Consider the following 26,178-nt stretch of genomic DNA (forward strand, 5'->3'; position numbering starts at 1 on the left):
TCTCGCTCGGCGCGGGCCGCGGCTCCCGGCGAAAGTTGTGCCGCGTCCGCCGGCGGCCGGCAGTGCTCTCTGGGACCCCGACCCGCGGGTTGGGTGACGCGTTTCGCCCGTGCTGTGGTGTTTGAAGGGGCGTGTCTTTGCTGGAGTGAGCGCTGGTCGAGACGAGTCCCGTCGTGGTCATGGTGCTGAGTTGTGCGTTATGCTCACATCTCTCCGACGAGAGTGACATTTCGCGTCTGTGACCGCCACCCCCGCCCCCTCCCCGCCCGGCGCTTTCCCTCGTGTGTCACCCCTGTGAGCGTCAGCCATGCCGCGGAAACTGCTCAAGTTCCTGATTCTTTTCGACAACCCGACGCTGCTCTATTTCCCGGGACAGTTTGTCAGCGGTCGTGTGCTCGTCGAGCTCGAAGATGAGACCGCCGTTCAAGGTAGGTGTGCTCACCGCCCGCCCCGCACCTCTCGCTGTGGTGCACCCACTGGCAGGTCGCGAGGTCCCGAGGATGATTGGTGGTTTTATTGATCGGTAAAAGCGTTACATCATCCGAAGTCCAAAGGTCGAAACGCTTTCTTCGGGAATGAAATGAAACCATACCATACTGGTCTCTTTATTTGGAGAATTGAACTTACACTTATCCCTGACAAAAATTCTTCTTTTTTTGCGCTACTTCACGCGATGCTTCGACGTTCGTTATATTTTTACGTACGTGTCGCTTCCCGGCCACTACTGGTCACTGCGAAATGTGTGACATAACTCTATGTAGGTAGCCGGTAGGTAAACAGTAAACGAGGTGGCCGTCCCACAAAGTATATTATATGGTCTGGTTAAATGAATTCAGTCATGACACATCAGCTAGCTCACTTTAAAAACCTTTCCGTATGATGCAGACGAAAATGACCTCAGATCACTTGTTTGACGCACCAAGGTCATGACAGGTAAAAATGCCTAACTTTTTCTGCAGATTTTGCTTCCTAACAATGTGTGCCGTTATTTGTAGTTGCAGACTCAGAGATCAGTATCTCACTTCTCGACGCTAGGCGCGTCGGGCGATATATAAAATTATATGAAAAAGCATAAACTTGAACCCAGGTCAAGGTCATGACCTGACCAAAATGCACAGTGTGTCGCTATAACCCACCGCTACACTGCACGATGAAGTGAACGATTACCGCTACGTCCCAAAACGCTGCTCCAATGCCGCACCCGTAGCCCGCGGGCACAGCAGCCCCCGAGCCCGATGTATTGTGCAGTTCGCACGCAGCATTCGACAGTGTGTGGCTCGGCCTTCCGGTCTTCGGTCTTCCGGGATGCTGCACGGCATGACTGCTGCTGCTGTGTTACTCTGTCTCTGTCTCTGTCTCTGTCAGACCGGTCAAATGTCGGGATGGAGCTGGTGTTAACCGTCTGCTCATGACGAGTAACAGCCTTTGTGTCAGAGCTGGAGCCTCGAAATACCAGGGGAGATGACAGCGGTGTCTAAAGGATGTGAACTGGGCGTGGTGCCGAGGGCTGTTTCTTGGTTCGATTGAGCAGCTGATGAAGTGGACAGGCTCTGGACAGGCTTAAATCGCCCGTTGACCCAGAGCTCTCTTATATCTTAGGCGGTATTGTTGGAGAACACAGGTCGGCAGTTTCCCCCATCCATCGCACCAACAATCGGCCGCGCCCATGGTCGATGACGATGGTTATTGTTCGATGGCACCTCTGGCACGCGAGACTGGCGCTAACCCCGTGACCCCGACCACGGATAAATGCAACGCTAACAGGATGTCGAGTGGACGTGTCTTGCCGGGATCGAAGTATCTTTTTGTAAACATGATCAATGATCAGCCCTTGCAGCGCAGCATTACAACCCAAGTGAAAGGCTGAAGTGGTGAATATTAAAACGAAAAACAAGATTCCGCCGTTTAATTCGTCTCTCCGTCTTCCACACTCGCTTCTCTGTATATCTGTTTCTGATTGTCTCTTCATATTTCTCTTTCACTCATTCTATCTCTCTTGCGGTCTATCTCTGTCTGTCTGTCTATGTCTCTGTCTCTGTCTTTGTATCTCTATCTCTCTGTTTCTCTCTCTCTCTTCCTCCTCCCCTCTCTCTCTCTCTCTCTCTCTCTCTCTCTCTCTCTCTCTCTCTCTCTCTCTTGCCATTGCCTTGGACTCTTTTCCTCCCTCTCCCACTTTTTCCTCTTTGCTCCTTTTGCTGTTTTGATTTCGCGCGGTATCTGTGACTCGTACATTTTGCTCTGTCTGGTAGTGTTGCTACCATTTTCCTGGTCTGTGACAGCTGACGTCACCCGTCATTGTGTAGCTGTGACCAGATGAAATCCCACGGCTTATTATCCTGGCATGACATTATCTGCGGTGCGGTGCAGTGTGCACCAATGCATGCACTGTGCTGTAGCCGTTGATTAATAAGCCTGTGGGAAGTCTGGGAGCTTTCCCGAACGTTTGTTCGTTCAGCGTCTTGGGTTCGCTTCATGCTCAACAAAAGAGCTACTTTGTAGCCCTGTTGTGGTTGTTGGCGAGTTTTGTGTTTGTCACGTTCCGCTAAATATTTCTCATTATGCTCACATGTTACCGGTTACGTGGCACTGTGTTCTCTGCAGACATAATTTCCCCTTTTTTATCGGCTCAATGTTGTCTTTCGTCCATATTTTTGGAGTTTGGTAGTAGGTGGAAAAAGTTCGATTCATTCATACATTTATGTTACCTTATCTGACATTATCTGCAATTGTGACATATTTACTAATGCACTGCACTACACAGCAAACTTTGTCGTTGTTTGAGTAACTCGTGGTCGCCACTGATGCGATTGATGCGTCGCACATGACATAGCTAAGGTAGCTCCAATCCCCGTCAGTACAAGAAAAACACGCCAGTATATCGTCGTTACACGGCGGCTTCTGGCCGCAGTTCGGGAGCCGAACACCCGTGCTGACTCGTGACCCCGCTCTCCATACGACCGACGCTTACAAGGCGGAAAGTATGCAGCCGGGCGGCGGTTTTTTCTGGGTGCCGTTCTCTGCGTGCAGGCTGGGACAGAGCACGACTCTCACTCGGTGGTCGCCGGGTCACATGGGCGGGCCGGGCCGGCGCCGCTCTCTAAAGAGCAGACAATGGCTACCTCCGCCCATCGATAGCTGGGGAGAAGAGCCGGAGCTGCGAGATACCTCTCCCTGGCGTTAGCAGCACGGGGCGTAAAAATCGGCAAAAACTGACTAACAAGGGAACAAACCTTCAGTGTCATGCAATGAAGATCACGCAGCAGCGACCTGCCAATGATAACGCCTCGTAGGCTCTGTCTAGGCCCATCCCTGGGTGGTGTTCAATTCACTCCCGCTGGGACTGCGTACCGGTCCCAGTCGTTAGTCGCCCGTCTCTCGACAGAGTGCGTGACGAGGGCGTGCGTCGCGTGACGCGACGCGTGACGGGCCGGGAGTGTGACGCGGCTGGAGGGAAGGTCGCGTGACCACTCCATCCAAACAGAGGCCTCTGTGGCGGGGGGGGGGGGGGGGGGGGGTCAACAATGGTGCTGGATCCGTCAGCCCGGTGGCGCCGTGTCGCATGATGACCCATTGTTTGTTTTTATATCGTTCTTCTAAACGGGTGTTGTTACTTCATTGCGGTAACCAGCAGCGACATCATGGTGTGTGTAGTACCTAGTACCTACACGGGACGATACATTGTGTCGTTACTTGGTCCACTGAATGACTCTACATGTATCCACCGTTATAACACCTTGTTTATAAAAGCTTCATGCTTCGTGGGTCTTTCATCCATGGGAGAGAAGTAAGTGTTGGATAGCCACACGGTTCTAGAGGTTCATGCGCGTGTCTCGTGCGGCTTGATACCAGTTACCGCTGCATTTCAAATGAATGTGCAGTAATAACATTCAAGGTAACAGATGTTTACCTTTCGTTAGACGCTTGCTTATTTCAATTCGTGATGCATTTTCATGAAAAATGATCACGATTCGTTAAGGGTATTAGGTATCATCTCTAAATTGTAGAAACCGACGTCAACTTTGACTTCAATAACATCAAGGTGAAGCAGAGATACCTACGCCAAAAGCTGCAGCTTTATGATCAACGATTAGAAAAAATATTTAACAGCGTAGACAAATCTGAAAAATACGCTCAACTACAGAACCTTGTAGGAGTCCTGTATCCAAACCTACCCGTAACTGAATAAATGTTTTTTTTTTAGGTGTGAATGCATCGATTGCTAGCACATGAACGAACACTACACCAGAGTGCCTCATCCCTGGGAGACAATTTCATAATTTCATAGATTCATAGATAGGGCCTTGCCACCAGGCCACGGGCAAGCCATTGGCCTTCCAACATTGACATGGAACTAAAATTACGTGTGAGCGCAGATCATGATCTGTGTGAGCTGAATCACGTGGGTCGAACGAACCGTTAACTTGCACAGTTAAAATACTCGTATATTTGTGGCTTGCGAAACATTGTTATGAACAATTACACCCGGTGACAACAGAAGAATATTGCTTTTGTATTGTTATCGGGTGTGAATAAATGCTCGTAATTATTATTACATAGACGTATTGATATAAATGGGAAAGGCAATGGGAACGTGTTGTTTTTATATTAAAATTGGTTACACATGTGTTTCGGGAATAATCCCTTGGTCACACCATATAAAAATAACTACCTATATCGAAATACAATCGAGGTCGAACGGGGTCGAATGGGGACGTTCACAGACACTCACAGATTAGCAATTCTATACATGACTGAAAACGTTACACTGCTTTTCGCCCGGAACCCCTACTTCCTGAAATCATTTTTCAAAATTAATTGAGCAGTGTGCTTGCTGAGTTTTACTTTACCCGAATTCCCATTGAAATTACTAATCGTAGAAATAAACGCTGCTTCCACCGCCTGTCGGTTACGCTTATTTAATCCCACGCATAGGTTTGACATCGCCGACCAGTTTGGCAAATGCCCCGCGTCATCCACATGCTGCACTATGGCGTTAGATTCTTGGTGATTCCGCAAATCTCTTTTGTGTTCCTCTACCCGTTTAGCTGCACCCCTGTATGTTTCCCCTATGTAGCTTTTTTCACAAACGCCACATGGAATTTTATAAACCACACTGTTTTGGTTGCTTGCTTTCTTCTTGCGCCGTAAAATATCCTTAATTGTTGAACCCGATGGAGATGTAATGTTTAAGGCTCCCCTGGTAAAGCTTGTGATCACTTCAGATTGTTCTGACAGAGGTACTGATATATATTCCTTTCTTTTCGTGGCATTTGAATTGGAGGATCTTGAGCGGATCTTTATAGCTTTCTTTTCTAGCTGAAGGAGAAGACCCAAAGGGTAGCTGAGTTTGGTAAAAGTTGTCCTAATGTACTCTAGCTCGTTCTGTAAATATTCCTTTGAACAGATGCGAAACGCTCTGAGATAAAATCCCAAAACGACTCCAGTCTTCGTTCTTTGACTGTGCGACGAATAAAAATGGATAAAGTCATTCTTGTTGGTCGGTTTCCGGTATACGGAAAACATCAGTCTTGATTCTCGGTTCCAAATCAGTGTGTCTAGGAAAGGGAGCTTGCCATCTTGTTCCTGTTCGCAGGTGAACTGTATTTTCGGGTGCACGTCGTTGAGCTTTCGAAGAACACTGTCTAAATCTTGTTGCTTGTTCACTATAACCAGAATGTCATCCACGTACCTTAGCCATGTGGTGCTTTGACCGACGATGTTCAGAAAATGATCCGTTTCTAACGTTTCCATGAAGATACACGCGAGCACAGGACTAAGAGTTTATAAAATTCCATGTGGCGTTTGTGAAAAAAGCTACATAGGGGAAACATACAGGGGTGCAGCTAAACGGGTAGAGGAACACAAAAGAGATTTGCGGAATCACCAAGAATCTAACGCCATAGTGCAGCATGTGGATGACGCGGGGCATTTGCCAAACTGGTCGGCGATGTCAAACCTATGCGTGGGATTAAATAAGCGTAACCGACAGGCGGTGGAAGCAGCGTTTATTTCTACGATTAGTAATTTCAATGGGAATTCGGGTAAAGTAAAACTCAGCAAGCACACTGCTCAATTAATTTTGAAAAATGATTTCAGGAAGTAGGGGTTCCGGGCGAAAAGCAGTGTAACGTTTTCAGTCATGTATAGAATTGCTAATCTGTGAGTGTCTGTGAACGTCCCCATTCGACCCCGTTCGACCTCGATTGTATTTCGATATAGGTAGTTATTTTTATATGGTGTGACCAAGGGATTATTCCCGAAACACATGTGTAACCAATTTTAATATAAAAACAACACGTTCCCATTGCCTTTCCCATTTATATCAAATGCTCGTAATATGCGATAATGCGATGAGCTTAGGAGGGATAAGAAAACTTTTTGTCCACCGAACCTTAATCTAGGAGTACGAAATGAAGAAGGCTGGATTAAATCCATAGATCACCTCTTTGAAGAGATTGCAAGAGCTATTAGTATCTATGTATTTAAAGCTATGTTGAAGCTGTGAATACGTGTGTACCTGAAGACTAAACGCCGTATTTTAGTTTGTAAAGAAGGTGCAAACAACAAGCAGATGTGCACGGGGGTGGGAAATAGAGCGTGAAGTCTCGGTTCTATTGACTATTCTTCATAGTCGATCATCTGTTGAATGTAAATGAACAATGGCGCACCTCACATGGGCTCAATTTCCCTATGTTTGGACAATAGCTTGATGGATGAAAGTCATCATCAATTCGTTATTTTGTCTATTCACCAAACTAATGCTTAGTCAAAGAGCATTGACCTCTGTGAATGGAACGGTGTGGTATATAAGGAGTGTTTCGTTGTGCATTAATACTTAAACGTTCGTGTTCGTACCCATTTTAATAACCAACGCAATTATTAGTTGTGTCAATGGTAGTTATATTGCGTTGACTGTAAAAAGGGACATTCGTATTAAAGGCGTATCCATCTATTTGGTGTTTTTCGTGCCACTCTTGCTCGCCAAGTACGGTATGTAACCAAATCAATATTTATTTTCAGGTGTCTTTTTCCACGTGGTTGGAGAAGGAACGGTCAAAGTTAGCGACCGGCAAAACCAGCGACACATCGACAAAGAAAACTACATCGACTTCAAGATGAGGCTTTTAGGAGAGCCAGGTACGTAACGCAAAATGTACGAGTATGTTGGAAGGCTTGGTGTGCCTGATATTCATGCTCCTTGATGCACGATGCAGTGATCATGGATGCTCCGGACGGTTCATGTCCCGTGCGGACTGCTACAATTTTTCTTCTAATATGTTTGCATCAGTATACTAAATATGCAATGGAAACTGGGGAAGACACTAGCGAGTATGAAAAAAATGAGTCATGGTTACGCTTAGATGACATAAACTCACGACACAGTAACACAGGAAGCTCGTAGGGCGGGTGACACTGTCGCTAATTACTAGAACTCGTCCCAGCTCTGAGATCTCAGTCCCGGCCGCGACTGAGAGACAATACCACGCCGCGGGTCTGACAGCGGAAACTCATCAGCTCTCTGCCCGCGGCGTCAGAGATAAGGTTCCCCTGTTCTGCGGGTACCTGTCCGGTAGACCGCCCGGGGCCACTGTCTGTTCCCGCTGCTGAATGGTCGATAAGGACCGAGACCCTGGGAAGGAGTGGGACAACCCGGATCCAGCGGGTTCAGTGCGGTCAGATTGCCAGTCACGACGTCTCACATAACTTTCGGACCGACATAGCGTCGTTCCCATTAGGAATATACCTTAAGTGAGTGCTCTTGGTGTAGTTGATGGTGTGTCATTAGAATAAACGTTTATGTCGGGGATAATTACTCATTTTTCAGCCCAGCGACTTCTCGAGTTGTTAAGTCATCGAAATATGCAAATTTCATGCCATGACATATTGAACAAAACTGATGTTTTAAAGGGCACGTGTCAGGCAAATAAATGCATTGAACTAGCTAAATAAGTTCGCAGTGTGGCGTGCCTAACTTCTATTTGAATTGAATTCATTATCGTTTGCTATGGAAATAGGTTATTCTACCGATAATGCCATGTTTGTATTAGCAGATTATAAACTACATATGCCTGAGAAAAAAAATAATGGCATACGATTATTCAAAAGCGGATTTTAAAGTATATAAAAAATTAGTTACCTTCTTGCCTATGGCATAGAAGGTATGATGCACAGTGACAAATGACATCTAGGTGACAAATCGCATGGCAAATTCAGGTATAGTGCTGAGGTAAACCAATTCCCTGACAAAAGCATAAGGTGACCTGTGAGCCGATATGATGGTATATAACATTATATGAGCGAATCATCAATCCCCAAATAAGTAAAGTAACTAAGTCAACTAAGTGAACATTCGCTTCATGAAGTAGGCGCCGAGATTTATTCGGCATGTACGTACATACGAGCGGAGACTCTCACGCTGCGCAGGAAGTAGCACCAGGCTCTGAAACTGCACTACGGCACAAGAAGGTAGCACTGGAAGGACTGCATTGCAGCGTACAAGGATAGCACCAACAGTGGTGACTGCACTGCAGGGTATAAACTATAAAGGTAGCACCAATATGAGGGACTGCACTGCGGCATATAAGAATAGCATTGCACTGCAGGGTATAAGGGTAGCACCAGCCTTGGGGACTGCACTGCGGCATATAAAATACCACTGAGAGAGTAAACCGCAGCGTGCAGCGTGAGTCACTACGAAGAGTGACTGCACTGCGGGATAGAAAGGTAACAGCAGGCAAGGTGACTGCACTGTCGAGTAGAAAGGTAGCATAAGCATTAGTAACTGCACTGCAGCACATGACGGTAGCACACAGGAAGACATGGGTGACCGTGCTGCTGAATAAAGCTACGGCACCCAGCTCACACCTCCTCGGAACTAAAAACTGCAAAGTTTTTCAAACAGTTCTGCTTCCTATGAGTACATCTAACAAGGACTTCAGGCACCACACGACGAGTCACGACGAGACGGCAGCCTTTTACACTCTTGCCCTGTGGACGCTATGCCATGCGACAACCGCTGACGCGAGTCCCCCGTTCCAGGTCAAGCTCCAGTGCTTCTCTCTGCCGGCATCCACAGCTTCCCGTTCAAGCTGGGCCTGCCGCTGGGTCTGCCGTCTACCTTCCTCGGAAAGCACGGCTGGGTGCAGTTCTTCTGCAAGGCGGCCATCAAAGAGAACGGCGGACTGGTGCACAAGAACCAGCAGGTGTTTATCGTCATGAACCCGATCGACCTCAACGTCGAGCCGCCCGTCCTTGCGGTGAGTTGGGTCAGGGATAGGGGATTGTTTGCCTATCTTGATGGTAAATAGCAAAAAATATCGTTTTCATTCATACCGCTTGTGTTTGTGATGTGTGTACAGTTACATATGCGACTGCTGTGTGTTTAGGAAATGTTGTATAATAGCACGATGTGTTGCTGATATGAGAGGAATTCATCATAACTAACGCCCGATTCAGCCCGTGATTTGAACTCTACGTGCTCTCTTAAAAGCAGATGAAACATTCATCTGTACACATTGAACTAGTTAAGACCGAATAACGAGACGCTGTCGGCGGTAACAGGCCGCGGCCTGCCCACCATTGTGTCAGACCGTCTGTCTCGCGGTTAATAAGCTCGCGGTAGGGAGACCGTGACGGTTCTCTGAGATAGTACAGTCACAGCCCAGGCAGAGAGCGCAGTTGTCTGACCAGATAACGGACTCACGACCCGACATATGGAGAGGAGCTCACGATTCGACACGGGGAGAACGACTCGGGATGAGCGGTAAAAAGGAACTAATGAGTCACGATCGAACGTGTGGAATTCGGTGCTACAGTTCTGTCATTCCGACGTACACTAATCGAATCGATGGTGGTTGAGTTGATGCGGTTCTGTCGCTCGGTTTCCCAGGCTGTGCGAATCAGTGACCGAAACTGTCAGCTGAATGCTTATTGACCAGTGACCCTATGACCGAGCAGTTTGACCTTTGTGTCAGTTCTCCCACATCAGTCCCACAAACGGTGGAACTGAAGTCAGGCTCATTTCCTGTGTGATGTTTGCGTAGGTAATGTTCATGGTTACCCATTTTGTAAGAACATCATTATTTTGTTACACTTATGGGAGTTGAAAAGAACCCCTCGATTTTTATGCGCCACACAACGCACTAGCAGTCGGCCCTAGTCTGGCTGATTGTCCCTCCCATCCTTCAGCCCGGCCATGGCTCCATACCACACCGCACTCATCCCTGGCCCGGGGGAGTGCCGGTGGACGGCACTCAGCTGATCCCAGGCCAGTCATCCCGGACTGACGGGCCCGCCAGATCCGGGGGCAGCAGCCTCGGCCGCCCCCGCCCCCGCCCCCGCCCCGCCCTGCCGGCGTCACCGAGCGCCGCTGACGCGCCATGGCTCATCTGAAAGTCAGATTGGGCACCGCTCGCTCGCGCCAGCCGCCCGCCGGCGCCGCCGTCTTAGAGAGCGGTCAGAGGCGGCGGCTGACCCTGCCTGACCCCGCCTGACCTCTGGCGAGCCGCCCGACCGCCGCAGCCCGCTGAACAGACTCACCAGGGACGCTGATTCGGCCTCGTCCCAGAGTCGTCTGTAAGCTATTAGCCACCCGTCCTATGACTCACCCGGTGATTTGGCGAAAACTGGGTCAGGCCTTTCCGAAATTGATAAGCCGACTCATATACTTCGCAAAAGAAATTGCAGGAAGGGATAAGTAGCCGTAATTTCAGCTAAAGAATCGTTATGTGGTCCCAGCGATGTGACAAATTTATACGCGAATCTGCGGTACGAGGCAGAACGATTCCAGTAATTGCGTACCTACCTTCCGCGGCTTTCGAGCGAGAAGTAGGCTGCTATCAGAGGCCGATAAACGCTTAATCACTGAGTGCGGTTGTCGCACCGTTTAGTTTCTGCGGCTGGCTGGCAAACCACTGGTAATGTATCAAACAAAATGATACGGGCAATGATGAGCTAAGACGGTACCTGGGAAGGTGCATGGTGACAAACTGGGCGAAATCCATGGCTTTCGTGTAATTGTCATACAGGGCCTAAGGAGCGTGCCTGTGACGTGCCTAAGGAACTTATGCGTTAGATATGACGCATATATTTTTATACATGTCCGTTTTGTTCCAAGCCGAACTGTTCAGCCTTACCAGCTCTTCCCCAAAAAAACAACAACGGCGTCTTCGATGAAAAATAACCAATAATTATCTACGATTAGTCACAAGTTATTGAAACTAATTACCGGTATCTGTGGCCGTCTCTGCCAGTATCGCCGCTCCTCTGCCGCCCTCCGGTGGGAGAGTCCGTCCGTTCACTGGGGCCGGCCCGTGGATACCGTGTCGTGGATCGGTGTTAATGGTCAGCCCGCTGACTAATCGTTGGACCGGCGGCGGCGCGTACAGGCTCGTTTTTACCCGGGTGGCTGCCGTGAGACTGACCGCGGATCCTCGACCGATGGTGGTCGGTGGCTGAGGTTGTGTGGCCATTCTCACCGCCCGCGGTCACCAGCGATCGACTCACGGCGGCCAGAAACGATCGATAAACACGGGAATACGGTGGGCGCCGCGGCCGACCGCGGATGGCCGACGAAGGAGCAGAGGCGGGACTGATGGGAGTCGTAAAGTGGGGATGGCGGCTGCTGGGAACAGGTGATAAAAAGGAGGTGATAACTGTTTGGAGGAACCGATCAGTAGACCTTATCGACGGAATCATAGCAGTGCATTTGTACAGCGTTTCGATTGTGGTGATCGGAACGGCGCAATACAACGAGATCAAGTTTTGGTGCATGGCTCAGGAATATCATGCTCTATTTTTAATTTATCGTCACACGTTTTATCGTCACACAAGATAATTTATATATTGCACACCGTGTTCTAACCCATAAAAAATGAAGAAAGTGAAAATGCTGTTTCCTGTCTAGAATCGGCAAAACATGCGGTGCTGTGTTGAGCACGACCCTGAGTCATACCAGACCTTACGGACGTGCGAGTGCATCTGTACGTGACAAACAGTCCCAAACGGAGTCACGAAAACCACATTGCATCACACACACTGCGCAGGAGCGTGTCCTCGCCTCACACCTTGAGGCCCTGCCGCCTCACTCCACTGAGCTCTGTAGCTTAGCTACGAAAAGCTACAGAGCTTTTCTGTAGCTTAGCTACAGAGCGCCGCAATACGCACCCTCCGGACAGGGGATGACACCAGCCAGCGCGGTCCGGTGGGGTGCGGGGCGGCTGCAGAGACCGGCTGAATAACGGTCCCTGACCGCGTGAGCCGCGGCGTGTCACCCCCTGCCGCCGCAGTCAGCGTGGCGCGAAATGGGCTCTCCTCCGAGAAATGTACGGCTGGAGAAGTGATGCACGTGCATCCCTGGGTGACCTGGCATGTGACGGTGTGCTGCGATTTATCTGTTGTCTGTAGGATCAGAAGCGGAGTGTGCGTGTGTGCACTGTGCAGTCACGTTTACATGTGTGACCGTGTTTTTACTGATTACTTCCTTTCATGATTTTAAGTTTTTGCAGGAAAGATCGATGTCTGATTTCTTTTAACTATTCAGTTAACATATTTCCCTCTCATTTCTATTTTTCTCTATTTCTCTTTACCTATTGTGTCTTATCTCTATCGTTCTCTCTCCCTTTCTTTCTCTTCCATTCCCCCTCTCTCTCTCCCTTTCTCTCCCACCCCCTCCCTCACCACTCTGACCGCTCTGACCCCACTCGGTTCTCTTCAACAGCAACCGTTTCACTGCGAGATTGAACACAAGCTGGGCCTCACGTGCATGACGTCGGGCCCCGTGCAGTGCCGCGTGCGGCTGGACCGCGGCGGCTACGTGCCAGGAGAGACCATCGGCGTCTGGGCAACCATCGACAACCAGAGCAGGGTTACCATCAAAAAGACGGCCGCCTGTCTCAGTGAGGTGAGTGTTTGGGGTGATTTCGAGTAGTGTGACTGGATGTTTGTGACTCGTGAGTGGCTCGCATGGTATCCGGTGGGTTAGGCATTCTGCGTGACTTTGTATCCCGAAGCGATTGAAAGGTCAAATCGATTGCGGCGTTTTAGTAGATTCTTTATGTTTAATCATATCATAGCAATCCCACGTTAAACGGTTATTCTTTATTTTCCTTTTGATAGCAGCATTATACCAGACTAGTCAGGCATCCGTGTTAGCATCCGTAAATAACAACGCCTGATTACGCTAGTCAGATAAAACTTCCGCTGTATACAATACTGCCGTGAGAGTTTTAGGTCGTTTTAATTTGTTCCAGGTTTGTTTAACGTCGACATGATTGCCATTGTGATTTATTGATTTTCATCACGTGTGTTGCACGCTTGTAAACGTCATTTTGTTTGACTACGGTGGGTAGGTTCTGGGTTATATATGGGCAGTAACTGACCAAGGCTGGCATGCTCTCTTGTAAACGGAAGCCTAATTGCCATGAATTACCCACAGTGTAATTATCCATACTTTCATTGACCTTGGCTCGAAATTTGCATTGCCCCTGATATGCAATTATCGTTCACCCGGGACCGAAAAACAAACTGAACCGGGTACTGCACTCCCATGGCTCTAACCTAGGCCGGGTTCCCCAGCCATTACGCTGCTCCAGGCCTTGGCTCTGCAGCTAGGGACCTTGGCTGCTGGAAGCCGCGCAGGCACGACTAAAGCTGGGTTCACACGGCTGGAAATGCGATCGGCTCAGTGGCCTGGATATGAAACCGCAGTTCAGGGGTGCGCAGACGCGGCTCGGCCGGGGCCGCCGGAAAGTTACCTGGCACGGGCCATAGCTCGATCTCATCACACCAGACAACTTGAGACGAATGGGCAGAGAATTATACAGTGGGTCTCGGTAATCGGCGGCGCGGCCGATAGCATTATGCATCAAGTGCGCACGTCAGCAGGTTTGAGGCTGTCATCATCCATTCAAACGCCTACACAAGGCTGGTCTATTCACCACATGCCTGTGCGTTTGGTTTGTTTTGTTCATGGTAAACATTATCACCAAACAACAAATGATTGGGTGATACTTCATCCATGAAAAGGCCGGACAAAGCGCTTTTTTCGTCTCCAGTGAATCTGGCTGTGTTTACCTGCCAAGGCATCTATCTTGATAAGTCTGATTTAACTACGACATGTGCCAGTTCGTTGTCTGGTCTATATGCTGATCTATGAACGATGCTTATGGGAGAAGCTTTCCAACGGCCCTCTCATATTAGCATCATAACGTGAACTGGAGGCGCTGGATGGTTGTGGGTGGTAAAAAAGGCGACAGTGAGCGGAGTGGTAGACAGTGAACGGTGGATGATGGGCGGTAGACGGTAGACGGTAAACGGTAGACTGAGACGTGGACGGTGGACATCGCACAGTAAAGGGCGGTGTGAATTGAGTGGTGGGCGGCGACCACCAGTATCAGCCGTGACCGACCACAGAGGAGGGCGTGTGTGCCGTGCCAGTCGCCTCGTAACCTCCCTTCAGTAACCATTCCTCACCGCACCATCCCACACCATGTCCCCGCTCAACCATGTCTCCTCGCCTGACCCGGCGGTCGTGACCCACCTCTGGCACGTGACCGGCGCCCGGTCATCCCCTGACCCCGCTGCTGACCCCGTGACCCCTGGCGTGACCCCGCGGCGCATCACCGCGCGCAGCGGCGCCTCTGAGCCGCATTCCGCTCCCCGCCGGCGACTGCCTGCTGGAACCGTGATGGATTCGCCTCCCGCGAACTGGCAGACGAGAAAAGGCCGCCCATCAACCCATTTATGGTGGTATAATGGCCAATCGCCGCGATGGAGGAACAGCTTATATGGCTGAACGCGGGGTCATGTGTTAAGTGAAGCGCCGACTTGTTTGGAACACATGCCACTTAAAAATAGAAAATTGGCTAGGGCGGTTGTATTTAGTGGGTGCCGTACATTTTCGCTAAACCGTGCTAACAGAGCCTGAACCAGCTGTGAACTAAAAATAAGAGATAGGGGAGATCGGGGAGAGTTGTATCATGTCCAAGTTGTATCAGGGCGAATTGTGCCAAACTTATCCAATGGATGGCGCTCGTGACACGACCAGCCGACGAGGTTTTTCGGGCGCCATCTTTTCCTGTTCTGTCTTGTGGCTGAGTGGACGCGTCTCGAGGTGAGAGCCGATTTTATGTTTTTTAATGTCATTCTAAAAAAATAAGTTGCAAGAAAATGTGTGTTCTGGGCATTTAGATGTGCACGAATTTGAAAGATCTCCGTAGCGGTGGTGAGGGTAGGTTCTAAGGCTGCGTGAGTGAAAACGGATTTCTCCAGCTGTCCGCTGTTTTTTGAGCACGAGGATGTGTTTTCCAAGATGGCGGCTAGGTACATGTTGTATCAGAGCCGGGTGGGGTATGTTGTAGCATGTATGTATGTATGTATGTATGGGTATGTTGCTTTTGATCGCGAAAGCTAAGTCCTGGCTCGCGTTTGTAGGTAGCTAGTCAATGCTCGTTCCATTTCGGCACAATGTGTTGGCTTCTTTGCTCTTAACGGGCCACTTTTGCGTCTAGTCTCATGATGTTTCGTTCGGATTGCATTGACCTAAGTTTGGTCTAATAAAGTGAAGCCTTTGAGCATACCTATACATTGTATTAACCCCATTTAATGTTGTTGTTATGTTCAAAACCAGTAGCAAGCACACTCCCTGAAACGTGAAATAGTGATACAAATTACCCCACCATGTGATACAACTCACCCAAGCCATGGGGCAAGTTGTATCAAAAACATTGTTCTATTCGGGAGACCGTAGAAGAAAAACTGGTAGAGGTAGCGGAAAAGTTACTTTGCACAAAAAAGCAGAAGAATCAAGGAAGGGGATAGTATGGAAATAATGAGTTTATCACGGATAGTTACGAGGTTATGGGTCTCGGAGTAAAAACTGATACAACCCACCCCACTCTCCCCTATTCACATCAGACATAAGCTACAAGTGCGTCATGCGCATTGCGCATATCATTTTGAAACGCCTGTAAAGTTCAACAGCATCCCAATCGTGCTTTCACGTTCCTTTGAAGCTCCAGTAACCGCTGTTATAAAAACGGTGACTTCTATCACCGCCCTGACGCCAGCGAAAGTGACGCTTTAGTGACATGCAGCTCTGCTCTTGACCCATTTTATCGTTATTGATATGGGACAGTCATGCCCAATGAAAGAACGGATAAAGGAATAAAAATGAATGAACGAGTTAAGTGAATAAATGAATGAATGAATGAATGAATGGAATGAATGAATGAATGGAATGAATGAATGAATGAATGAACGAACGAATGACAAAAATACATGATGGAATTTTTTTCATTGTGTTAAATAGCGATGAAATATGTACTGTTAGGTATGGATATCGAGTTTACGCTGACAATTATGTATGTGTACTTATGCTTCCGGTAAAGAATCGTAAAGTTCGATTGGACATGAATCAACTTCGCAACTTTGCTCTCGGAAAGGTGCAACCTTCGTACTCGCATTTGAAACAGGAGCGCTTTGTCCATTAGTAAGGTGAGGAGCGTAACAAATGTGTCAACCTACCTACAGTTAGGTTTTATCTTTTTCACCTCACGTTTACCGGGCTCTACGGGTGTTAGATCGCAGGCACGCTGACCTTATTTCTCACCTCGACTGGAGCGGTGACCTGTGCGCTCACCTGCCTGCCCCCTCAGGCGAGGCTCGTGTCACGCCTTGATGAGACGCGTCCGCAGCGAGCGGCGTACGGCATGCATTAAACATGAACGGATGGAACATTTACCACGCACTGAGAGGAACCCGGGAGCGGCACGCACGGTGTCAGCGCAGGTTATCGGGGCACGAGGCTCCTGTTAATGGTTCTTCACCTCAGGAAACCATGTTGTGAAGTCCCAAAACGTATTCGGAACACGATTCAATTTTGCCTTTTTAATGCAGAGAGGTGGTGGTTGGGTATTTATGGCTGTGTTTTTGTGAACGTCTCCAAATCCAACTTGGAATGCAACTTGGTTGTGCTGTGTGGTTTTGGTGGATAAAATTGGGTATGCAAACACCCGTCTAGGCGTAGGTTTTAAGTTGGGCTACGAATTAGAGTTGCAAAGTTTTCCCAATGGGCTGCTACCGGCACCGCCCCGCCCCACAAACATTTTCTGGGATACCGGCATGCTACCACGCCCCAAGCAAAAAAACCGCCAAACTACCGGCATACTAAAAAACCTGCATTCTTGATTCTGGCTTACCCCTACATGAGATGCCACATTTTGGCAATTTCAGTAACCGCCCCACCCAACAGCCACCCATTGTCCAACTTATTACAATTCAATAGCCTCTTAGTGTCCAATGTTTGAATCATATGCTGATAATTTTTTGTGCAAAATCAAAAATACCGGCATGCTACCGGCAAGACATGCCAGATACCACGAAAAAAAAACCTGCGGTAGTGAAAAATTACCGGCATGCCGGTAGTGCGGTAGGGAAATTTTGCAACTCTACTACGAATGCTGAATGATCCACTAGCCACTAGGGAGTCCAGGTAGTCCAATTTCTCGTTTATGTTGCATTGCCGTATAACGAATAGCTCTGGCTACACATATTTTCCTTTTTACCCTTGTTTTACACTTGTTAGTACTGAATGACAAATTACCACTCAGTGGCTAGTTGTTTGACTCTTTGTGGTATAATTTGATTTGTTTAATCGACGAAAGTAAAGTTGGTAGTATATTTTGTATAAGCTTTTAAAGTATCAAATTATATTTCCCCATAGGCCATAACTCTATTTATTGTGCACCTTGTCCTGCCTCACACCTGTCATGTGCGCACCCAGTTCCCAGGATTTGCTTTCAATTAATTTCGTAGAGTACTTACGTCTTCAGTAAGCGGACCAATCGTTATCCCGTAATGCCTATGCCTTGTAGCGACAATCGAAACCACAAATGGCCTGTCGCCACCAGGCACCATTACATAGACTCGGCACCGGCTCTGCTTTCTAGTCACCGTGCCCGCAGTGAAATCTGTAAATGGACGTGTGACGACACTGTGGGCCGGTTTGGGGACATTTGAAGGAGACGGATCTCACGGCCATGCCTGGACAATGACAGTCCTCTGAGCGATCTGGCGCGGAGCCAAGTATCTACCGGTCTATCAACTTCATCCGATACCTCGTGTCGGTTTGGTCGCTGGTTCGATGGTCGTGAACCGGCTTCCGCCAGCCTGTGCAGGAGGTGCAGGGACTTAATCCCTGGCTAATCCACAGCACACTGAAAGATGACTGTCGTGCTGTGTTTCGGTGAACATTGGAGATGTCTATGTTCGCTGATTTATGAAATGATGGGAGAATTCGTATCGTATGTACTACACAACTACTTCGATAAACACATTCCTTCTTAAATTAAGAACTGTATGCACGACCATTAAGTTGACAAGGGCTTCTCCCCAGTTCACGGCGGCAATGCGTTTGTTCGGTCTCCGGGACTTTAGGCTAACCTCGACCGTCCTTTCGCACAGTAACCGGTGTCTGCTAGGCCGTCCGTCCGACTTATTTGCTCCCAGTGACGGCTCAGTTACTCACTGCCCGTCCAATAGAATGTTATGCCCTCGGCCGACGAATGCCTTTCGTTTCAGACCATCCACTACCTCTCACGGAGTAAGGTGGTAAACACGGAGCGACGAGAGCTGGTGCGGATAACACGCGGCAAAATCCGACCCGGCGAGGTGGACGACTGGAAGAACGAGCAGCTCTTCATCCCGCCGCTACCGCCCACCAACCTGCGCGGCTGCCACCTCATCAAGATCCAGTATGATGTCTTTGTGAGTATACCCAGGGAGACGGGGTGACGGATGTCGGTATGCCATCACGATCACATCCATGATCCTGATCACGATCTTCACGATTTTCATATTCGTGAAAGCTGAGCAGTTAGCTTGTCACTGAACACTAACCGTGATTCGGCGGTAATACATCCTTTTTATGCCGGATTTGACGGGCTGGACGAGGGTTTCTGAAGGCTATAAATAGACGTAATGTCCTTGAGTTGAAATGATACCTATTTATTTTTTCAGTGCACTGTATAAAAAATGCAGATGATGTACCGAAGGTCGAAACCCCAAGAGTTCGTCCCTCACATCTTAGGCACGGCTCTTGCAACTCGCAAGTCTTACGGTAGACCATCCCCTAAACATAAATTTAATGTTTGAACTGCGTAGCGCTACATGGTATTGCACTGCACAGAGGGCACTCCATCGTACCGCGCTGGTGTGGCGCCTGACCAGCCAGTTAAAACCAAAAGGTCAGCAGTGTCATCTCTATGGTGACAAAAAGCCCACGGCCCCCGGCGCCGGTCATCTGCATTCAGAGGCCGGTACGGTCGCGGTGACACACCGCCATAAAAAGCCAGGTGAAAGGTAGTGGCGCCCGGGGGCTGCGGGCTGGATGTGTATTTGGGACAGTATGCACTGTGCAGTCGCTTTAGGCTGATGGTCATCTGGATATGCTTAGAATTGCGCGATCGCATGCTCTTACCGTTAGGGACCCCCTCGTGAACTTCAAAGAATATTTCGCTTTTCCGTATGGAATCGCTTAATTAATTAAGTCTAAACGAGTTGACATCCAAAACCTCTTGGTATTAAATGTTCACTATGGAGCCTTCTCTAGCCACCGGAGAAAATTAGTAATATGCACTATGCCATCAGCTGGGACACTTACTCGATAGAATCGCTCAGATCAGAGCAGCACTTCACTCCCCAACAAGTCAGTCTTGACTTTTGACTCAGAGTACCGTCTTAACTCAAAGCACCGCGCTGATGCAACAGACCAGCCTACGCGACGGTCCCGCCAGGACCCGAACAGTCTGTGGACTGTGTTCTTGAGTCGGCACAAATTTAAACAGGCGAGGAGTGTGTGTGTCTAAACCTCGACCATTGTTGCTGGGGTGACCTAGAGATCGGCCAGGGAAGTCGTACCAACACGAGGCACGGCATTGTTAAACCAGCAGGGGTATGGTAAGTGTTTGAGCCCCAGTCACCCGGATCCATACATTATGTTACGAGACGCAGGACACTGTTCACTTTCTAATTTCTTGTTAAAACATCTAGTTAGTTATGCACGGCAGAGCGGCGATGACTGAATTGCATACAAGCTTGGCATTGAAGCATTGGCGGCGCCTCGCTGAGACCCTGCCGACCATGAGCTGGCCGAATAGGGAGACGTGCCTCGGGCCAAGATTATGCATTTTACAGCCATGGGTGATGATCATCTTTTGTGGTGAGGTGACGCCCCTGGTCCCCCGGGCAGAGGGATGCCAATGGGCACCTGCCTCCCACGCCCCATATTTTCGCTGCTTCCCGGTGACAGCGTGGGACCACGTTAGAGAGGGACGAAGACAGGGACATTCCTCGCGGACAATTGGCAGGGAAGGCCAGACAATAACCGACCCGAGTTTGATTCAGTGCCGCGCCGTGTGGATGTCGGTGTATATGGAAGGCCACCGGCAGCAACTAAGGAGACATTATGAAATGATGCGAGGACAAAAGCCCATTTTCACACTTCCGTTTGGCACGAACGCTTTTCTTCTGAATCCCGAAACTCCTGAACTTTGATTCCTATCGAACAACTGGTCAGCTCCACCCACGTTCGTCCCGATCGCGGCACGGCGACGGACGACGGCCCGCCCCCGCGTCACCTTCTCGCCCCTTCCCCTCCCTCCCAGTCACGCTCCGACCCCAGCACCTGACGCGCAGACCCCGTGCCACGCGGCGGGGCCTCCGCGCGCGTCAGGCTCACCGGCCGCCGTACGGCTGCTCGCTCGGGAATGCCTCGCCACCCGGCCGGCACTCCCCGCCGCTGCGGTCCGCTGCCAGCGCTGATCGGTCTCTGCGCGCTGCCGTGACCGCGGCCCTCAGCGGGCTCTGCTGCCGGGGGCCGCTGGAGGCTGTGCGGCCACCGCGCGGGGCTGAGGGGCGGGGCTGGCTGGCCGTCTGCAGCGCTGCCACTGCCCGCAGGCCTTGGTGCGAGACGGGATGGGGAGGCCTCACGGGACTGGACGCGGCAGTGGAATGTTCTGGATGGGGTGGGATTGGCCAGGTCGGGACGGGATGGACGAGAATGGGCGGCACGGAGTGGGATAAGAATTGACGAGACGAAACGGGACGGACTATTGGACGGAGACTGACGGAGTTGGGACGTAGATGTCAGATGAGACGGATACGAGCCGAGATGAGATTAGACGAGACGAGAGGAGACGGGACGGGGCGAGGCGGGATAGCATAAATGATACGAATCTGGATGGAGCGGAACGAAGCGAAGGGACGCACTGGATGAGACGGGACGTATAACGTTACGGATAAGGATGGGACTCAAGGATAGGGTGAATGGAATTCGAATGGCATGGGATGGGATGAGACGGGATTGACACGAGACGAAACCAGACTGGGGAGCCTTAGTTACGCCGGTGAGCGTGACGCGCAGCGCAGACTATCTCATGTGTGCCCCAGCGATCGTCACATATTTGTTGTCATTCGGAGAACACTTGGTCCGTCTTCTTTCTTTTGAATCAACTGATCGTGATTCGTGATCAGTATCATGTCTTACAGATCCTCGATAGGTTATTTTTCAGTTCCGTTGGCCCTGTTTGCTTTTCGGAACCCGTATTGTTTACGGCGGATGTTTGCGCCCCACAATGCACGAGGAAGATGGCTGTCCAACCCCGGTCACGCAACAGCCAGGCTGCAGCACAGTGCACAGTGCACACGTCATAATATTACTAGGAAGATCTAGTGATTTGGGGCCAATTTTCAGTAGCGACTGAAACGTTTAGTAGCTCAAGTATGAAAAGGTTATTTTGCCGCCAAACACGCGAGCTATAGACACGAACGGATCGAGCCTTTTACGTAAACGTTTTCATTGATTTACTCTCTGGCGAATGGGTTGGCGCATGCCGGCTGGCGGTTCCTGTAAGAGTCCTTGAGGTTGAGCCACCACTGCGCTCTTGCGAGCCGTTAAGTGATAAATCATTCATAACCCGGCAGGCGGTGGGCCTCCCGGCCACCTTCCGCGCGGTGGGGGTGGGGGGGGGTATTTTTTGCCCCCCCCCCGTATCTCCGAAACTACTCGACAGATCTGGAAAGTTCAAACGGCGTTCGATAGCCCTGTCAAATTTGTTGAGCGAAACCAAATTTCATTGACCTCGGGGTCACCAATGACGTCACAGGTCAGGTCAAAGATAAAATGTTTCACCGTTCACGGGGCTTCTAGGGAAAGCGCTATAACACCGAGTAAAACGCATTTTGTCGAAAATCAGCTATAGGGCGTCAGTTGTCTAGTACATATGTTGCTATTAGAGGTCACTGGTCACACCAGGTCAGGTCACAGGTCAGGTCACCAAGGGTCACAGGTCAGGTCACATGAACCCAACTTTACTAAGGTTGTGCGATGCATGTTTTATGGCCAATTTTTCATTTCCAACTCAATGGTGTTGGTTATAATACTATTAGGTACGGCTTAGGTCACTTTCTGGTGAAGGTCAGGTCAAGGTCAGGTCAAAAAGGGTCAAATTTTTAAGTTGATAGTTTTGCATAAAATGGGTATTGATTCGATGCAGCTCGTCACGGGGAGTCTAATAGTGGTCTTTGTTTTGCGCTACAAGGTCTAGAATTGGTAAAAATTGAGTTTGAAAATTTGACGTCATCAATTTTGAACAGTTTTTTCGCTATAACTTGGCCAGAGGTATCGATCTCAAATTTGGTATGTAGATAGAAGGCGGTAGGGACTATCACATTTCTTCCGTTTTTTCGAAATTCAAAAAACTTTTTGGATTTTTCGGCTATTATATTCAAAAAATATATTTTTTAATTTTTGGGGGTCAAAATCCAAAAATTTCAAAAATCCGAGACAGCAGTTTTGTAGCGCTCTAAATTTTACACCTACTATGTCGCAACATTTTTCTGTATCTCTAAAGCTGTAGGCCTGACAGCTCTTCTCGCGAAACCTTTTTTTGGGTCGAAAATGGCAGAAAGGACGTCACTCTGACGTCATTAGCGTCCAACCTATCATAGCCGTTGGAAAATTTTCTAGTCATAATGTGCAATAGCTATTTACGGAAGGGTACTGAAAGTTTGGTGACGATCGGCGCAGCGGTTCTCGAGATATATCGAGAAAAAAAACTAAAGGGGGGGGGGGCAAAAAATGCCCCCCCCCCCACCGCCTGGAAAGATGACGATGAAAATAATTACCTAATTGTTTGCTCAATCATCAAAAATGACGGACGCCGAAGCTCCCGTCACACAGCACCTTTTTCTGACACTGCTCTGTCTCGTTTCAGTTCATCATCAAACCAGACAACCTGGAGAAGGAGATCAAGCTGCAGCTGCCCATCATGATCGCCTCCTACCCGTACCGCAACCCCGACGGCACCCTCCGGAGGAAGAGGGGCGCAGAGTATCCGGCCAGCCTGCCCGTCTTCAGGCCCTGGCTCGACATGAAGCGGAAGGTGGTCACCTAGCTGAACAGGATGGTAACCAAGCGGCAGAGGTTGTGGTGTTGTGTGAAGTGAGTCAATGTTGCAAAGAGGAATGCTGCCAGGGCATAGGCTTATGCTATGGCAGTGGTCATTGTGAATAGAGGAATATCACGTGACCAGTGAGTGTGGTAAATGACGAGCTCGCACAGGACATCACGTGATATGCGGTGGATGCCGTCAAAGGCCGTTGTTTGGAGAATGACACGTGATCTGCACGATGGAAATCGTGAGACAACGAAGGGCAATCACGTGAGCAGGACGGCTGTGCCATCAGGCCATCAGCCAGTGCGCAGGAAAATGGAAAATGATGCGAATTTTGTGAAACGGCAAGTCATCTGAGCCGTGAGATTGGGGTACACTCGCCTGGGACTTGACGTTACCAACCACATATAAGAGGAAAACTATTGTTTTGGATTGCTAGCGTCATCGATATGAGCCAGTCGAAGAAAAGTGTTAGGATGAGAGGTCCGCTGCGATCAGGCGGCCAGCGAGTGTGGGGCGGACGATTTACGGCGACAGACTCTTCCCGAATACTGAGAATGAACGTCACATAGTGAGCTGGAACGGTCACAAACAGACCTTCCCCGTGCCGACACTGAGCGACAGACTGCAGTGCAATGCTATCGGGCGTTGTATCCCAGCAGTTGTAGTGCGAAAGCATGAGTAAATGTGTGCTCACTGCTCGCTACTGCCTGGTTTGGTCCGTAAACGTCAATGCCCGTTGGCGTTGGAAGTGCAAGATACGGGGATTTAGCGTTTGCCAGTTCCGTGATATCCTCTGGCAGTTGTGCGTCGGTTTGACATAAGTTACACCGAAATGTGGTATCCTTAGGTCATGTATGTAAAAGTGAGCTGTTTTTTATTAACTTAAATGCCTTTATCGGGTGTGAGTTACGCATTTATGCCATGTTAGCTTGCGGTGTCTGTTGTTATATCGACAGTGTGTACTCGAATGTTCGTAGTAAGGTCAACAACTAACGTTTGATATTTATGATCCGTGGCGCGCGAGCTCAAATGCGTTACGCCCTATTGTATATTCAACACCTGTGTGTAAGCATGATCATTAACAGAAACACGAGAGTCTAATCCATAACAAAAATATTTATACACATACGAAATCTAGCGTGGGGACCGGTGAGGATGAGAATATAGAGATAAAGCGAGCGCACAGCACGATTAAAAAGCGACCTCTTTCGGAGCATCTTATGGTATACACTACCACTCCTCATATGTAACCAACCGCGGCCGCCGCGATACGGTACAATTTCACCTCCACTCATTCCACTAAACTCCGGAATAAGACAAATTACAAACACTCTGGACAATATAACCCCCACACCCATCCCTCCCCGCCCTTCAAAAGACGGTGACGTTTAGAGTTACCGACGTCCTGTACAATTTCCCTCCCAATCCTCCCCTCCCTGGGCGCAGAAGATGCCGTCGCAATAGATACCACCATTCTGTACAATTTGCACCAGACGACGGTGGCGCCACGCAGTGGGATGCCCGTGAGTTAGGACGGCCACACTCCGACTCCACACCGCCACGTCCACACTGTCCACACCACTCGGCGTCCACCGTCCACACTCAATGCCCGTCTGTCCACCCGTTCGCTCGGCCTCTGAATCGAGTCGGGTCGTTATCCACTCTCACAGTCGCTCGGCCGGTTCAGACACTCGCTCGCTCGGCGCAGCACTCGTGGTCCACTCTGGGTGATAATAGAACGGCTGAGGGAGTCGCCGTCTGGGTGTGTTTCGCCGCGTAGGTTGCTGAGTCAACACACGCTGCCACCGTCATCCCAGGCACGAAAGGTCAGACTCGAACACGGTCACTCCACACTGCTCCGCGGCCATTCAGTGCCCGCCGTGTTAAGTTGTCGCTCGTCTTCGTAGCGCCTCGTAACGTCATCGTAACACCACTGTAACACCTCCGTGACGGCTCTGTGACACCCCACAGTCCGCCGTCACTCACCGCGTCACGTCACTGCCGCGCCGGGCGGCGTCACCGTCACTAAGTGTGTCGTCATCACTTTAGGAATGCGGCGAACACCGCCCACATAAGCGGCAGGGAGTTGGGCTTGGCCGCCTCGGCGTCGAGGTCCAGTTCAGTCAGCTCGCGGATACGCTTCGTGGCCACCTGGCGGACGGCGGGGGAAGCTTCAGTACGGGCAATGGCCGTCAGAGGAGTGAGGGCGCCGACGAGATAAGACGCTATAGAACTGAAGCAAAAAAGCGGTCTGCTACGTTTACGTGATTAGGAGACATTTACTTAATGAATCCTAGGTATGGAGTCTTTAAGAGATAGATTGATTACGAGCGAGCGAGCGCAGCGAGGGAAGCGAAGTCTTTTCAATATAGGTAACGGTAAAATCTCAGTATGAGCGGCCCGGCCCGGCCTGTAACGCTTTTGAGAGGATTATATCTCAGCAACCGCTGGACCGATTAGTCTTTTTTGCTGGGTAGCCCCATCCCTTCTACCCCATAATTGACTACTTTTGATACATCTCAGTGACCGTCGTGGCACGTGCCACGTGAAAAGTCAAGGGTGTTCAGGCCAGGGCTGCGGAGTCGGAGTCGGAGTCGGAGTCGGTCGGAGTCGACAGTTGTGACCGGAGTCGGAGTCGGAGTCGATTTTAGAAACCCGAGCCGGAGTCGGAGTCGGAGTCACCGAAAATCTGTCGACTCCGCAGCCCTGCTAGGTCTGCGGA

At 49.6% G+C, this 26,178-nt stretch overlaps 2 protein-coding genes across 3 annotated transcripts in view; one reads left to right on the forward strand and one right to left on the reverse strand.

Annotated features, from left to right (window-relative positions):
• Positions 1 to 24,635, forward strand: LOC122373171 (arrestin domain-containing protein 17-like). 2 transcript variants are annotated; one of them, XM_043350998.1, is made up of 7 exons: positions 83 to 104; positions 264 to 428; positions 7,021 to 7,137; positions 9,040 to 9,257; positions 12,719 to 12,901; positions 18,580 to 18,765; positions 23,274 to 24,635. In XM_043350998.1, the coding sequence occupies exons 2-7, from the start codon at positions 308 to 310 to the stop codon at positions 23,451 to 23,453; spliced, it is 1,005 nt and encodes a 334-aa protein (XP_043206933.1). In that variant the 5' UTR covers positions 83 to 104; positions 264 to 307; the 3' UTR covers positions 23,454 to 24,635. The 2 variants fall into 2 exon arrangements, with proteins under 2 accessions (XP_043206932.1, XP_043206933.1); XM_043350997.1 differs by having other exon boundaries at positions 1 to 428.
• The window catches only part of LOC122373175 (Golgi phosphoprotein 3 homolog sauron-like), a gene marked incomplete at its 5' end in the record, with an annotated part of 6,821 nt that continues 5,133 nt past the window's right edge, over positions 24,491 to 26,178 (reverse strand). The window contains one exon of the mRNA XM_043351009.1: positions 24,491 to 25,607. Coding sequence (XP_043206944.1) covers positions 25,497 to 25,607 — 111 coding nt within the window. The remainder of the gene's footprint in view (positions 25,608 to 26,178) is intronic.

This window comes from Amphibalanus amphitrite, unplaced genomic scaffold (assembly GCF_019059575.1).
Source record: "Amphibalanus amphitrite isolate SeventyFive unplaced genomic scaffold, NRLGWU_Aamphi_draft 001454F_arrow, whole genome shotgun sequence".
NCBI classification, from domain to species: Eukaryota; Metazoa; Arthropoda; class Thecostraca; order Balanomorpha; family Balanidae; genus Amphibalanus; species Amphibalanus amphitrite.